Source organism: Peromyscus maniculatus, chromosome 1, assembly GCF_049852395.1.
Source record: "Peromyscus maniculatus bairdii isolate BWxNUB_F1_BW_parent chromosome 1, HU_Pman_BW_mat_3.1, whole genome shotgun sequence".
Classification (NCBI taxonomy): Eukaryota; Metazoa; Chordata; class Mammalia; order Rodentia; family Cricetidae; genus Peromyscus; species Peromyscus maniculatus.
Window position 1 is genome coordinate 171,012,051 of NC_134852.1, and position 15,484 is coordinate 171,027,534.

Consider the following 15,484-nt stretch of genomic DNA (forward strand, 5'->3'; position numbering starts at 1 on the left):
ATGTTTATAAAATACTCTACCCTCCAAGTATCATTTTTTTCCTAAGTGTTATTTTTAAATGTTTACTCTGCATAATATACAACCATGGGGGTAAATATATATCAAATAATCTTTTTACCTCCTCAAATAAGCATTAATGAAATTGCAAGTATCATAGAGTCACTAAATATGGTACTTGAAATATTGATGACCACATAGTAACTATATCTTAAAGGTTACCCGAGCAAGCCAAAATTTTATGTAGTTTGAAGTACACTATAATTTTGTGATGCTGTTAACACAGTATTTCCTTTTATAAGAATCCACACACAATGCTGTTTGTTAACCACATGTTATTATATTTAGCTAGATTCACCATAAATACCGTTATAACACCTGTGGTTTCCCTCATTAAGAACTGAATGGAAGAGGTCAGGGGTTGAAAGGGCAGCATATGCGCCATGAAAGAACTAGTTAACATAGTCTATTGTATTGGTGCACTGGTAAATCTCATTTCTATTCATCAGATGATTAGTTCAATCAATATTTATTCCTCTATGCTCCCTTTGTCTTATGCTACAAAGGAGACATCCTTCAAATCCATGGCAGAAGCCTTGTTATCTATGAATTTGTTGCTTAATTTGAGAGGGAATATTTTATTTATTTGGCAATCCTCAGTTCTTTGATTCCCCTTCCCTCTAATTATCATTAGGTAGGATAATGGAGTTTTGTGTAGATTATTTATAAATAGATGCTATTAGCAGCTCCTCTTTATGCGGCTCAAGTACCACATATATTCACATCCCTTTTCTGAATGCTTTGGGAAGTCGTTCTGTTTCTGTAAATATGTTTGAGTTTGAAGCCTGGATTGTGAAAGCAAAGATAAGAATGATTTTCACTCTCAAATATTCATTCTTTTTGTCTGAGTGGGTGGTTATAGGCACATGCATATACATATTGCGTATCAGTGTGTATCAACAGACGCCTCCGAAGACTGCTATTATCTGCTAGCAATTCTGTTAAGTCGGAGATTCTATTCAAAGTCAGATTAAATATTTGCAAGAAGCTGTAATTGGAAGATGATTGCAAAATTACAGGAATAATACTTTTTATGTAGACTGCTCATTTTATCAAAGGCCATAATTCATCACATCATTAAAGACTTATTTCATTAGTTGGTTTAATTTTTACCCATTAGATAAAAATGGGTGGAGAGTAGAACTACATCAAGGAAAAAAAGACATATTTAATTTTAAGCACAATTTCCTCTCTAATTTCTACTTGTCTATGTATTTTAACACAAAATAATATTTCATTAACATCAACTAACTTAATGTTGATATAGTTAAAAACTATTACTTTATTTTGTATTTGTGGGGTAATCATAGGGATGGCTCAACATTAAGGATCCCTGTTTATACTACTGGAGTGATAAATATCATTTCAGTTACGTTTGTGCTCACAATGTACAAACTCATGTACCTTTGTTTTCAATCAGACAGAACTTGAACCCTTCAGCTTGACGTTACTGTTCTTATCTCTTGATACACTTAACTGCAAGTCACAGATTTTGCCAATGCACAGTGGCACTAATGTCATCTTGCATAATTTAAACTCATACTTTGTAAATTTTTAGAATCCCAGCAGCCTCATATATACAGTTTTGAAACTAAATTACTTAGTAGAATGATTTAAAACTTTTTATTTATCAAAAGCTGCAATATTCACCTTAAATTAGAGATACTTTATGAATGTAAGTAAATTAATTAGTGTGTTGTGACTCACATTTGCATTCCTAAGAACTGTTGAGGTAAAATGTATAAAAACTCTATCTTCTTAAACCGTGAATGCATGCTTACAAAATGAAAAGTCAAAGCTTAAAATATTTATTTGTCACTTTATGTAAGAAAAACTATCTGTATTCAATACTCTCATATGTTAGTTTTAGAAAAACAAGTTTGTTTTTTTTTTTTGATTTTTTTTTTTTTACAGGGTTTGGATACCATGAATACTAACTCTAAATTCTCTACAATTTCTTGGTGCCTTGATACCTTTTTGGTTCTAAAATTATGTTTTGTGAATTGGAAGCATTTAAATTTATAGAATAATCTGTGCAAATACACTTATGGGTAGTTTTTGAGGTTTTTAATAATTTAGCCTTTGACACAGTACCAAGATGAATAAATATTAACATTAATATTTATATTTGGTTAAGAGCATAACATGATGAGTTATTTATGCTAAACTAGCACATAAAACTGCTTTGACAGTGATAGAAGAGAGCACCGTAAAGGGATCTCCACTGATCAGAAGTTACTGTCACTAATGGAAAAATATAAGGATTTACAAGTTTTAGGCGAGTGCAAACAAAGGAGTTATAATTTTACGATTCTTGTTTATGAAGCCTGATACTCAAAATTTCCACGTTTACATTTACTGATTTTTTTTTTTTAAATATAAAAGCTACGGTGGACCCATGCCTAACCTTGATCTCCAAGATGTGTAACATTTCTGTATCCTAATAGTTAACAATTCACCATGGCTGTCGAGGGAGGGACAAGGTGGGTGCGTGTACTTATAACTGTTTAGGAGATATTTTAGCTTTTTTGGCTATGTATTTTCCCACAGTATCTGAAACAGAGCTTTAAGATTTTTCTTTAAACTGTTAGTGATTGATTTTTCTTGTTAAAAAGACAGTTCATTGGTGATTTCTGAGTAAGCAGAAATTAACAGAGTACTGGCAGAGATGTTCTTTTCAGTATATATATATATATATATATATATATATATATATATATATATATAACTTAAGTCACTTAATTGGGACTTGTGGAGAAAATTTAGAGCAACAATTTGATTAAGAAAAAAATCCAAGAATATTCAGACCCTTTATATTTTTAAAGGTGGCTGCATCTCAGAGAGCAATCTTTTTTTTTTTTTTTTGTAAGTTTAAGAATTTAGAATCTAGAGTTAAAAAATTCCAAGACCCCTCCTTGTTTACAACAAGAATAAAACTAGAGTTAAATCCTCCCAAGCTGTAGCCATCTATTGATCACAATGGCAGCTGTGCTCCTGCTTGGGAGAGCAGGGATTTTATGCAGAAGCAGGAGAGAAAAGCCACCATTTAGGTGTCCTTTGTAATAAACAACTGACAGACTACTCAACAAGGAGCCTTGAAAAACCACACCCGGCTGGGCTGCCTCACTCCTTTCTTGCCTTAAGGGTCTCCTCCTTTTCAGAAGTTTCCTTTCAAGGAGCAAGAAGAAAAGCATCCCTAGAACTCATAGGATTCCCTCCACAGACAAAGGGTACAAAGTTTTGTGCGCTACCAAGCTGCAACCTCCTTCTCTTTTAGAGTCAGGAGGCCATGGCTGGAACTTTGGTCCTGGTCAGAGGTTGTGCTGCAGAGCAGGGCAGTGAGCTCTAGGATCAGACCCTTTTAACACCCCACTTACCCTAGAGCTTCCCCAGAAATACTCTGAAATACCCCAAGCAGAGGCACTACTGGGTGGTGTAGTCTGATCTGGGGAGAAGTTGCTGTACTGACCCACAGGGAGACTGCTCGGTCCTAGACACCAACACCATTTGTGTCTGGCAAATTGACCTGACTCAGGACAGTAACCATTGCCAGAAGCAAACCTTGGAGCCAAAGCTCTGACAGGACCACATGGGAATGGAGACAGTGTGTGTGGTGACAGGGCATGGTGTATGGCGTAGATGGCATGCTCACAGGCAAAAGGCAGAGCCAAGTTTAATGGCAGCTCCTCCCCCAGCAGAGTCTGTTCCAACGGTCTGCTGAGCAGCCTTGCACAAGGAAAAGATGATTTGATACTTCTGTCTCACCACTTAATTGACACTCAAGTTCGACTATTAGAAGACTTCTGGATAGCCTCATTCTACACCCCCCTCCCCATGGGAATACGGGGCATCGAATCTCCGAAGGGCTTATTTCATCTTTAATAAACAGTAGCCCGGGATGAGATGGGACAAGGCATCGACTTCAGGGGATGCGAATGGGACAGTAAGAGATCAAGAGAGGAGAGGCAAAAGGGCTAGAGAAACCCCTGACTTTTTCTTTACCAACTTCCTTCCCTTCAGGCTGCCTCAGGAGAGTCATCTTGGATTAGATCTGGTGAACTGTCCTGGGCCGCTTGGTAAGACTGATGTTCTCTGAGACAAAGGTGTGGGTTCACACTGAGTTTCTAAGGTATACACCAGGACTAGCCCTTGGCTTAAATCCTTCAAGCCAGCAGCCAGGGATCTCCCAGGGGAACCTGGAGGTGAAGCAGCAAGAACAGCAGTGCAGTCAAGGTTAAGTGCAAGGAAACTGCACTCAGCTCCTGCTCTGCTCCACCCTCCATAGCTTAAGGGATGTGCAGCTGGGCTACAGGATCAGCGCAGGGAACTAACTATGGTGGCACGTGGTTTCTGACCCTCAGGTAGTTTGAACCTAGCCATGGGGGAGGGGGGCTGTTGGGAGGGGAGAAAAAGCCAAGGGCTAGGCAGCTTTAGTTGGGAGCAAAGGAAACCGAAAGGAAAGTGCGTGAGATGGTGAGGTGGGGCAGAAAAAGATAAACAAAAACCCAGTTTCTCACTAAGTAAAGGCTCTCTCCCCGCCAATTCCTATAGTACAGTTTCTTGAAAGAATTTGGATAGTGGAGCATGTGACCATCCCGTGACTGGGACAATCAGCTGTTGTCACTGAGCACAAACACACAGAGATCCTGACTTCCAGTGCGCGGGTCAATCAAGACACTCACCAATATACCTTTGTCTCTACTTTAGAGTCCTATACCTACGGGTAATGGGCAACTTCTCTCCATCCCTGTTTCTCCTGCCTTGTCCTACACAGCCCAGGCCCCAAGGTGGTGGCCCCAGCATATCTATGCCTTCGAGGTCAAGTCAGGCCTAGGGCTCCTCAAGGATGGCGAGGGTGAGGGTCATGCACACTCCCCCCTAAAGGGAGTAGGGTCAGTGCATGGGAGCAGGCAGCCTGGTGGACGAAGATTGGTATTTGTGAGCCCTATTCTGAATGTGTCCTGCTAAGAGCACTTCCAGCAGGAAGGTCCAGAGACTTGACTGTCGCCTATTTCTGTTTTTAGGATCTGGAGGGACTTGCGAATCAGAGAGAAAAGCTCCCTAGGAACACAACACATCAAAGAAGGGACATTTGGAGGTTGGAACTGGGTGTCTAGGCATTTGTAGATGTCCAAGTCAGGAGGGCATCTGGTGGCTTCTTTAAGAAAAGAGAGAAGTTGTAAAGTGAGAGAGGGGTCCGGGACACAGCGCAAGAAACTTGTGCCACAGGAGAGGAGATCTACAAACTGACTCTGTTAAATGCTCCTGGCCAGCTACTCAGCCCCAGTGAAGTCAGAGCAGGGGACTAACCTCTGTCTTCCCCGCGGGCCACTTCGCATTCGAATCCTTTGCCCTGAGGTCGCACCGCCGCTGGTGGCAGTGGCCCTGGACAGAAGGTTTTCTTAGCACTAGCTCCCATCATGGTCCTTTATCTTAGAAAATAGACCGAGCCCCCTGATTTCCCCGATGTGAGTAGCGCGGCCTTTAGTCTCCTGAACTTTGTTTCTCCTAGCAACTCTTTTTGGGGATGGGCCCAGCCAGAGTGCAGCGGAAAGGAACAGGGGACCTAGGGAAGGTCCAGACATAGGCATCTGCATCCAGTTTCCCGGAGCATCCCGCGTTTACTACTCCTGAGAAGGGACGCGCCTGTAGACTGGGATGCTCCAGCGTCTGGCAGCTTGGCCCTGTGTTATCCCCCCCCCCCCCCCTTGCGTCAGCTTGTTCACCTCTGGCCAGAGACCACAGCGTGACCTAGGCTTCCAGCTGCCTCTACCCAGTCATCCCGCTTCCTGCTCTCCTCTATCCCGTGTCCTGTGGCGCACCCGAGAGCGACGCGCAGAAAAGATTCAGAGCAAATCCAGAACTGAGAGAAGCGACTAGCGCAGTCCCCGTCTCCAAAAAGCGCCCTCCCGCGTCCTGCCTAAGTCCCGAGCCTTCCACACCTTCCCACAACTTTCTAAGCCCAGGCCATTTGCTGTCCCACCTGCGAACCGAACTCAGGGAGCTGCGCGTAGCCAATCTCTCTTCCCTTGGGCCGAGAGTTCTCCCCTCCCCCCCAGCTCCCGGTCTGGTTAGAGTTAGATGGCCTCGGGGACCCTGGGCGCCCCTGGGCTCGCTTACCTCGCATGGTGTGGCCGCTGTCCTGCTCCGCGTAGTCATGAAGCTCCCAGCCCGAACCCCAGAGAACCCAAAAATCCCGCTCAGCACGAGGGAAGAAGGCGGTCTGCGAAGAGCTGCTCCGCCGAGAGAAGCATCCCTTTAGGCAGACGTCGTGGCCACAGCGTGACGGTGGCCGCCGCCGCTATGCTAACAGTTTTGATGCTGTTGCTGATGACTGTTTTTGATGGCTGTTTGTTTGTTTTCAGGCAGGGTGGAAAAAAAAATGTCCTGGCTGGCTGGTGCCTGGGTTTTGTTTTGCTTTTTTGTTTGTTTGTTTGTTTCTTTTTTCTTTCTCTCCAGTGTGCTTGCTTTTTGGAAAAAAAAAAAAATGCCACCGCCTCGGGCTCGGAGATTTCTTTTGTGATCACTTGGACTGAGGAGGAGGAGGAGAAGGGCAGCCGCAGGAGGAGGAGGAGTTGGTGGTGGTTTTGTTAGTTACAAAGAAGAGGGAGAGCGATCAAGGGGAAAAAAAGGAAACAGAAAAGAAAGAAAGGCGGTGTGGATGGCAGAGCATGTGCGTTTTCACATGACATCTGTGCCTGTTAGCGGATCCACAATGTGAATTTTCACTGTTCAGTTGCAGAGAGGAAGGGAGCAAGAGAGAAAGAGGAGAGAGGTGGAGAGAGCGAGCGCAGAAGAGGCTTATACGCGAGGGCGGGTTTGGCCGCACTTCCTGGCCCCGCCTCCTGTCAGCGCCAGGGCCAATCAGCGTCCCGCAGCGCGTGGAAAGGCTGGGAAGGCGGGGGAGGGGACGCGCTTGAGGACAGGGGGCGGGGCTAGGGACTCTGGTGTCCCAGGCTGTGGGGACCCAGACTGGGAATTAGAGATGGTCCTATCTGGGGTCCGATCGGGGCCGAGTGTAACCTGCCCGCGAGTGGGGCCGATCTGCGAGTGACGTTCACTTCTGACTCCAGGAGTTAGAAAGGGACACTGGCGGGTCCTTTGGAGGCAAAAGCTGACGGGACCCGCTGGACTGCTCTTCTGTCTCTCTCTCTCTCTCTCTCTCTCTCTCTCTCTCTCTCTCTCTCTCTCTCTCTCTCTCTCTCTCTCTCTCTCTCTCTCTCTCTCTCTCTCTCTCTCTCTCTCTCTCTCTCTCTCTCTCTCTCTCTCTCTCTCTTCCCTTGGAGAGTTTTGTATTTACAGCAGCGCTTTGCAGAATCCCTGGCAGGGATTTACTGTGTCTGGACGCTTCAGCATTTAGAGATTTAGAGGTAGACTACAAAACCACACCCCTCTAGCTCCGTGCAGCTTCTTTTGGAGACTATTCAAATGGTCCCCTCTCCTCACTCCGTCTAACCCTAACTGACTAGTATTGGTCCTCCGTTCCTCCCCGCCTTCCTCTCCCTCCCCTCTCCCTCTCTGCTTCACTCTCCCTCTCTCCTCCATAGTTTCAGGTTCCTTTGTCAAGGGCATGGACTTCTCTAGCATTTGGAAATCCTCTGACCCCTGGTTGGTTGCAGGACTTAAGGACAGGCTCATTTGGCTTTTTGGTCACCTTAGTGATAGGTCACTTGGCAAAGAACCTAGACTAGAAGGCAAGGTGGTGTGGCTCTAATTCAGCTGGTGAAGGTTTAAAGAGCAAGGCATGTGTCTAGTTGCTCTCCAGAGACACCTATTTAGGGGAGCTTGACACTAAAACAATGGCCATGCTACTCACATTCCTTAGATGAAATTTTCTCCTATGACAGTCTACTTGCAGCCAGAAAGAAAAAATGAAGCACACATCAAAACTTTTTCTTTGTGCAGTTTCCTTCTTTGTAGATGAAGCAAACACATCCTATAGATGCATGACACGGCACGGATGATTTCCTTCTGTGTAGTAAGGGACTGCTTTAATAATTTAGTTAATTTGTCACATGGCAAGACTGAAGTGCAAAAGTTTGCTTGACTGTTCAGTCAGAAAGCAAAGAGACAGGTCTCAGTAGCACACCCACTGGAAACAACTTGATTTTTTTTTGGCAGTGTTTATTCATCTACTTTCTGTGACACAAAATATGTTGTAGAATTGGGGGTTGTTCAGTCCTCTGTACACTGTCAACTAGTTGCCCCGTCCAATAAGAAATGGATTAATTCTTGAATCTTCACCAGTGTGCAACTAATACATGTGTGCCTTTCCATTTGCAAGCCAATGTGTAATTTAGGAACATTTTGTGGAAAAAGTAAAAGTTGATTGAGTCATTAATTAAATGAAATGAACAAAAGGAAGTTGCTATTCAGGATAGCTATTCTTCATAAATACCTTTCTCCTAGATTTTTAATTGACACAGTAGTTAATCTTTTAAGATAATATTTAAGGCTCTCTGGTTTTATCATTTTTAATCAAGTAAAATATATTCATCATAACTACATTAAAGCTGCAGTAAGTTATGCCTAATTTAGTTGCTTCATTAAAAATTACTGCATATAAAATAGTTAAGAAACAAATTGTGACTATATCATTTTAATTTTATGAGCTTCAAGCAGAGTCATAGGAATATTGAAAATTTTAAACCCTTTGTAAACATTGTAATTGCTATTGTCATTATTTCCTATTTCTATTTCTCATTAAAGAGAGATTTTAAAATCCAAAAACTACTTCTTTTATGTATTAAGTTTCTAATGAATTATTGAATCCTGAAATATCTTTTTGTTGCTGAAATATCTATAGCCTTTGAAAAAAGACAGTAAATACATGTATGGAATGAACTCCCTTGTGCACATTTTCATGTGCTTTGTGTTTCATTAATTCAATACTACTCACTTATGTATAAAATATATTTCTTGATTTTCTACAGTCATTTTTTACCTTTTTAAAACTTATTCTATGTGTCTTTTACATCATTTATCTTTATCCTATTCATTTCCCCATCCCTTCTCATCTGCCCTCCACCCCTGCACTCCCCCTTCCCCAAATAAAAGAAAAGTTAAGAGAAAAAAGAAAAAAAGGAGAAAAAACAAACAAGAAAGAGAAAAAATTAAAAATCTCATCATGGAAGCTACAGTATGACACAGTGAGTCACATAGCAAACCACTTTTTCTATCTATCTTTACTTGCAGGTGTTTATTGCAAAGAGTCATTGGTCTGGTTCGAGGCCTCTGCTTCTACTGCACTATCGATGCTGGGCCCTCACTGAGACTCTTTTTGGATATCCTCTTGTTGCCCTGTGTTGTGAATATCCTGCAGCTTTGAGTCAAAACCACTATGGTTATAAATAAAGTCTTATCTCAATTTTCTAAACTCTATATACATGTTGATGCAAAAATATTTATTTTTTATAGTAACGTAAGCACTGATATTTGGCTATAATCTGGTGATCTGGGACATTTGGGGCCCTGCTAAAATTTTTAAAATAGAGTTTGTCAGTGTTTCTATAATTTTTACATTTAATTAAACTGAATAGGACCCATTTGGGAATAAAAAACAAATATTCAAAATTCTAATTAAGGAAGCCAACATTTTCTAAGAACTTGCACAATACTTATATACAATGTGATGCTTTTATAACAATCTCATAACAAATGTGTATATTTCAAATGTTATAACAATAATTTGGTCATAAAATATTCTTGTTCATATATAATACAGTGTGAGTAATTTTATTAGAATAACTATGAAGCTGAGTAATTATAGGCTTTATACTCTGCTTTTGACTCTGGGGCTTGAGGGTGTTTTGTTGGTGGATCAATTTTGATGAATTTCAATGACAATTAGTCACACAGCGCTGTACTCAATCTCCAGCATAAATATGATTTCACTTAGGGCTGAATGTGGATCTGCTCTCTATAATGTTGGCACTCCTCAGGTAAAGCCTTGGAGTGCTAATGATGAGATGTGTCTTAAAGGAAACAGAGCTTTAAGATAAGCCAGCCAGGTAAGGTAAAGATGGCCTTTAGGATGATGGCAACCTTAAAATGCTTGAAGAAAAAGAGAAAGCCATGGTTCATTATATTTAGCACTTGGTTAGTCTAAACACGAAGAGTGTTTAACTAGTTATAGACCTTGGAGGGGTGTTGGCAATGCTGACGTCTGTACTAGGAATGACTGAAAGATTGCCTCTGTTTAGTTCAGGAAGCTGTGACACTAGGAAAGTTGAAGATACACACACACACACACACACACACACACACACACACACACACACACCTTTAAATATTATAAAGGCCAGTAAAAAAGAAGAATTCACATTTGAGTCTATTAAATATGGAAAAATAATGTACTGAGGTTCACGTCCCTGAATGCATTCAAGAAAAAGGATGAAAGAAAGGTTCTGATGTGCCTGGCTCTGCCTCCCTAGTGCTGATATTAAAGGCGTGCGCCACATAGCTGATCGAGATCCAGGAGGGGCACCAAAACTACACAGAGAAACCCTGCCTCGGTTCTGAAGAAGATGCTTGGGCATACATTTCTGTTCTAAATTGGACTTTGTCTGGAATACCTTTAAAGGTCCTCTGGGGACTCCAGACCCGCACTGCCATAGCAGTTGCATCGAATAGTAGTGCTGGGCTTCCTACAGGAGAAGGTAAGCCCTGAGGGTACAAAAGCCTAGGATTCCTGGCGTCTAGGAGTGCTCCTGGGATACCACACATCCTGGGCGATTGTGGGCAGATGGAGAGATTTTTACTCAGTGGATGCTGATGGCAAATGGAGACAAGAATTACTTGCATTTTAAACTTTTCAAAATTGGGGAAGAAAATATAAAGGTTGAAATGGCTTACATGACTATAAAAGTAAATTTACCTACTTATACATTTATTATTAATTTGCATTTTATTCATAGAATCTTTATAATCTGTTAGTATTTTCAGTTCTTCCTTTTAAAGTAAGGATACATATTTGACAAGTATTGAAAGTGAAAAGGTAAAAATATGCATTTTTTGTGCATTACAAAAAATGAGAGAAGGTAGCATGGGCTAAATAAAACACAAATTAATCCCAATGTGCAGAGTAGAAATGAGGAAGACAAAGTTCAGGGAAAGAAAAACAATACATAAGTGAAAGAAGAGAGAAAATGAATTAATATTTGCTTTATTGGACGAATCATCTCGTTTCTCTTCCTCTATAGAGCATGGCTGTTCTGTGTTATATTCTCCACACCAACCCCAACTAAGCAACAGAGGCTTAGGAAGCTAAGTGGATTGTTAAAGAGCACAAACCTGAAAATGCTGGATTCAGAGTTCAAGCGAAGATATAAAAAAACTAAGATGTAAATTCCAAGAATGTGGGGCCTGCTTTGATCATATTTATTTTAGTGCTAAACAGACAGAGTGTAGAATTTCGCTTGGTAAAAAGTGGATGGTTAAAATACACAAGTGAGTAAAGAAACAGACACCTGAGCCCTGGCCCTGCACAGTACAGCCTTTGCAGGGTCTGTTCGCTAAATGCCAGTCAATGCAGGACAGTGAACCTTGACTTGGGAAATAAAAGGATAGGATGAAAAATTTATCAAAGAATAATAGACCAATTGGGTTCATCATACAAATTAGAGAATAAATTTGTAATAATCATTTCATATCAGAGATAGTGTCACCTGGAATTAGGCTTGCACCAGTAAAAATGAGGTGAGTGGGAAGGCGAGTGCGATTTTGGACACATTCTGCAGGTGGAAACTCTGATATCTCCTGATGACTACAGGGAGCAAGGTGGTGAGGGTGGAGAGGATCTAACCACAGCTTCATGAGTCAGGAGGATAAAGAGCTTGGTAAGAATGAGCATCCCCTGAGAACAAGCATGGTGAAGAGGCTCTTTAAATAGGAAACCATTGAGACAAGCTTGAGTTTTCTGTATGTCATCCGTAATATCCAGCATTATGAGGTGCGTGTGGAGCTAGAGGGAAATGTGGGTTAAAGTGAGAGTGAGAACCAGAAGGTATTCAAACGCCGAGGAAAACACAAACACTGTGCAATTGGAGTGGAAATAAGTACAAAAAGCACTAGAGTTCCATTTATATGTATTCATAAAACACTGTGGACAGAGACATTTTTTTTGTAAATAAAGCTAGTTCTTTATGCTACACAGAGAAAATATGTATTTTTCTGTATATAATTAAAAAGTACACATTTTGAATGGTGGAAGATTCCCAAGCAAATTAATAGACTGGGGAAATATTTGCAACATAGCCAAGAGAAAAAAGACTAACAGTCTTCATAAGCAAATCAATACAAATGTACAAACTGATTAAAAAGCTATCAAAACTGGTGCTGGTAAAGGAGAAAGGGAGTGATGACTGTGATAATTTTTTCTTTATGACTTTATCCTTCATTTATAGCCCCACCAGTGCTGTTAATAGGTGGTTTTTCAGGTTGCTTGGCAAAACTTTAAGGAAACTTTTTCATGTTTGGTAAAATATGAATTAAAATACAAATGTAATATTCCGTATAACTTTATCGTGGCTAATACCCTCCAAGATTTATCCTGAACTATTTCTTCTTCTTTTCCTTTAGTGCCTACTCAAGCTAAGCTATTAACCCTTTCCTGCTTGCACAGGGAGAATGTTCTCAGGTTTTGTTCTGGCCACATCTAGTCTTGCTTCTACTCCATCAATTTCCCAGGTATTTGAAAAGAACTTTCAAAAGTCTAAGTCGAGGATAGTTTTCTTGTAGCATTAAAAGAATAATCCACACCCCTTATCTTGGCTCAGAATATGGACTAGGGATTGCCTTGAAACCCTATATAATTATTTAAAGTGCCCCTATCCTTTTCAGATGTATCTCAGTCTGGGTATCACATAAGAGGGTTACCCTAATTCTGAATTTCAGTTGGCATAATGTCACGTTATTTAGGGGAAATGTCTCCTAGTCAAAAAGCACTTGTTTGTGAGTCTTTGTTATAGCATATGTTTGTTTTCTCTATAGCGCAATCAGAGTTTTAGATTATGTATTTTAATTTATTGTTATCAAATCAAAGGTATAAGTAAATTTTAACCCATTTTAATTCTAGAATACAAGGAAGCACTTAGTATTTTTTTTTTACCTTTGCCTGAATAATGCCTGATACTTAGTATATGCTTAGTAAAATGTTGTTGAGTGAGTCCCTAACTTGGACTAGGATGAAGGGACACAAGAAATGCTATTTTAAATATTGTTTCACACATTTGCTAAGATGTCTCTCTCTATCACATGGTTACATTAAAAGCCATGTGGAACAAAAGTTGTGCTTTTCAAAGCAACTGACATGTATAGTAACAGTTAAGTGCATTTGTTCTGGAGTGAAATGAAACAGTAAAAAGAGCAAACAATTTTTTTAAATCTCACATCTAATTAGCAATATAGCTTTTAGCTGGTTACTTAACTTATTATGTACCATATACCTGTACTCAAGTTACATTCTTACATTGACTTTCTAACCCTCAGTGGGTACCCAGAGATTAAGACCAGAAGGTTTTAGGTGGTTATTTGAATTGCATGAGGTCATGAGGGTAAAGCTCCTATATCTATTTCTTCTTTCTCAGGTGGAAATACAGCAAGAAGGCAGCTGTCTGTAAGCTCAGAAGAAGGCCTTCATCAGGCTTAGAGCTGGCCAGTGTCTTTAACTGCAACATCTCAGCTTTCAAAACTGTGAGAAAAAAGTTTGTAGTTTAACCATCCTTTTTGTGTTTTATTGTTACAATGCACTGATCCAATTAAGACACTATCTGGAACTCCAGTGTGTGTAAACACGTGTGTGTGTGTGTGTGTGTGTGTGTGTGTGTGTGTGTGTGTGTGTGGTGGGGGGCTGGGTGTGAGGTATGGGCAGTGCGCAAATAAGGCTAATAAATCCAAAAAGATAAAAGGAGATATAATGACAGTGCTCGCCGGGCGGTGGTGGCGCACGCCTTTAATACCAGCACTCGGGAGGCAGAGCCAGGTGGATCTCTGTGAGTTCGAGGCCAGCCTGGACTACCAAGTGAGTCCCAGGAAAGGCGCAAAGCTACACAGAGAAACCCTGTCTCGAAAAACCAAAAAAAAAAAAAAAAAAAAAAATAATGACAGTGCTCAAAACTTTATAATTACTATTTGCTTTGGAAAACCTGTTTCATAAATTGGCAAGCATTCAACTTTTTTAAAGGAATTTTTAAAAATTCATTTTACATACCAACCACAGATCCCCCTAACTTTCCTCTTCCTGTCCCTCCAGCCTTCCCCACCAAACCCAACCCCCCCCATTCCCTCCTCCAACAAAGTAAGGCCTCCCATGGGGAGTCAGCAGATCTGGGTACATTCAATTGAGGCAGGTCCAAGTCCCTCCCCCTGCCTCAAGGCTGTGCCAGGTGTCCCACCATAGGTAGTGGACTCCAAAAAGCCAGCTCATGTACCAGGGATAGATTCTGATCTTACTGCCAGGGAGCACCTTAAACAGATCAAGCTACACAACTGTCTCACTTATGCAGAGGGCCTATTCAAGTCCCACGAAGGCTCCACAGCTGTTGGTCTAAAGTTTATGAGTTCCCACTAGTTTGGTATGGTTGTCTCTAGAAGTTTCCCCATCATGAACTTGCTCATAGAATCTTTCTTCTCTCTCTTGGATTAAACTCCTGGAGCTCATCCTGGTGCTTGGCTGTAGATCTCTGAATCTGCTTCCATCAGTTACTGAATGAAGGCTCTATGATGACAGTTAGGGTATTCACAGATCTGACTACTGGGGCAAGCCAGTTCACACACCCTCTCCACTATTGTGATTCCTAGATGAGCGATAAGGAGATGAAGAGAGGTCTTATTACACTAGCAGTCCCTTCTTGCTGCTTCTGAGCTGCCCTAGCCTGAGCTGCTTCAGTTTTCTACACCCACCTGTCATAGTATCCTGAAGCCTCGGAAACTCTCTTCTTCCTTAACTTGTTTTTCTCATAGGATTAAGACAGCAATGGAAGTTTCTGGGCTCTGATGATATAGGAATATCTGTGCTGCTTTACTTTAAAAATATATTTTTTTCTTTCTTGCGACTTTGTTTTTAATATTTTATTCACACTATTCCACTGTTTTGTGTTTTATGTCATTCCGAGTAAGAGTCAGCTGTCATTGGAAGACTGTTCCCTTGAAGAGAATGAATCTTCCTTTAGCGTCCATTTGTGACTTTTTTTGTCACTGTTTCTCAGCTGTTTTACTGTGATGGACATAGGAGTGATTTTTATTTCCTTCTCCTTTATTTTTTTTTTAAATAAGAGAATTTCTTTGAAAAAGATTTTATTTTTATAGTGTGTGTGTGTGTGTGTGTGTGTGTGTGTGTGTGTGTGTGTGTTTGCACACACGAGTACTGGTACTTGTGGGGGCCAAAGAAGGTATCAATTCCTCTGGAGGTGGAGTTACAGGTGGTTGT

The 15,484-nt window shown here is 41.0% G+C and overlaps 1 protein-coding gene and 1 long non-coding RNA gene across 4 annotated transcripts in view; one reads left to right on the plus strand and one right to left on the minus strand.

Moving 5' to 3' along the window:
• Rorb (RAR related orphan receptor B) overlaps positions 1-6,357 on the minus strand; it is a 193,199-nt gene extending 186,842 nt beyond the window's left edge. Inside the window, exon 1 of one of the 3 annotated variants that reach the window (XM_076561043.1) lies at positions 6,178-6,357. In XM_076561043.1, coding sequence (XP_076417158.1) covers positions 6,178-6,184 — 7 coding nt within the window. In that variant the 5' untranslated portion in view covers positions 6,185-6,357. The remainder of the gene's footprint in view (positions 1-6,177) is intronic. The other 2 variants (XM_076561023.1, XM_016003884.3) reach the window with 2 other exon arrangements.
• Positions 1-15,484, plus strand: part of LOC121826874 (uncharacterized) — a 126,428-nt gene that overhangs the window by 109,969 nt on the left and 975 nt on the right. The window contains exons 6-7 of the long non-coding RNA XR_006069027.2: positions 12,637-12,744; positions 13,644-13,749. This is a non-coding gene — a long non-coding RNA (uncharacterized LOC121826874). The remainder of the gene's footprint in view (positions 1-12,636; positions 12,745-13,643; positions 13,750-15,484) is intronic.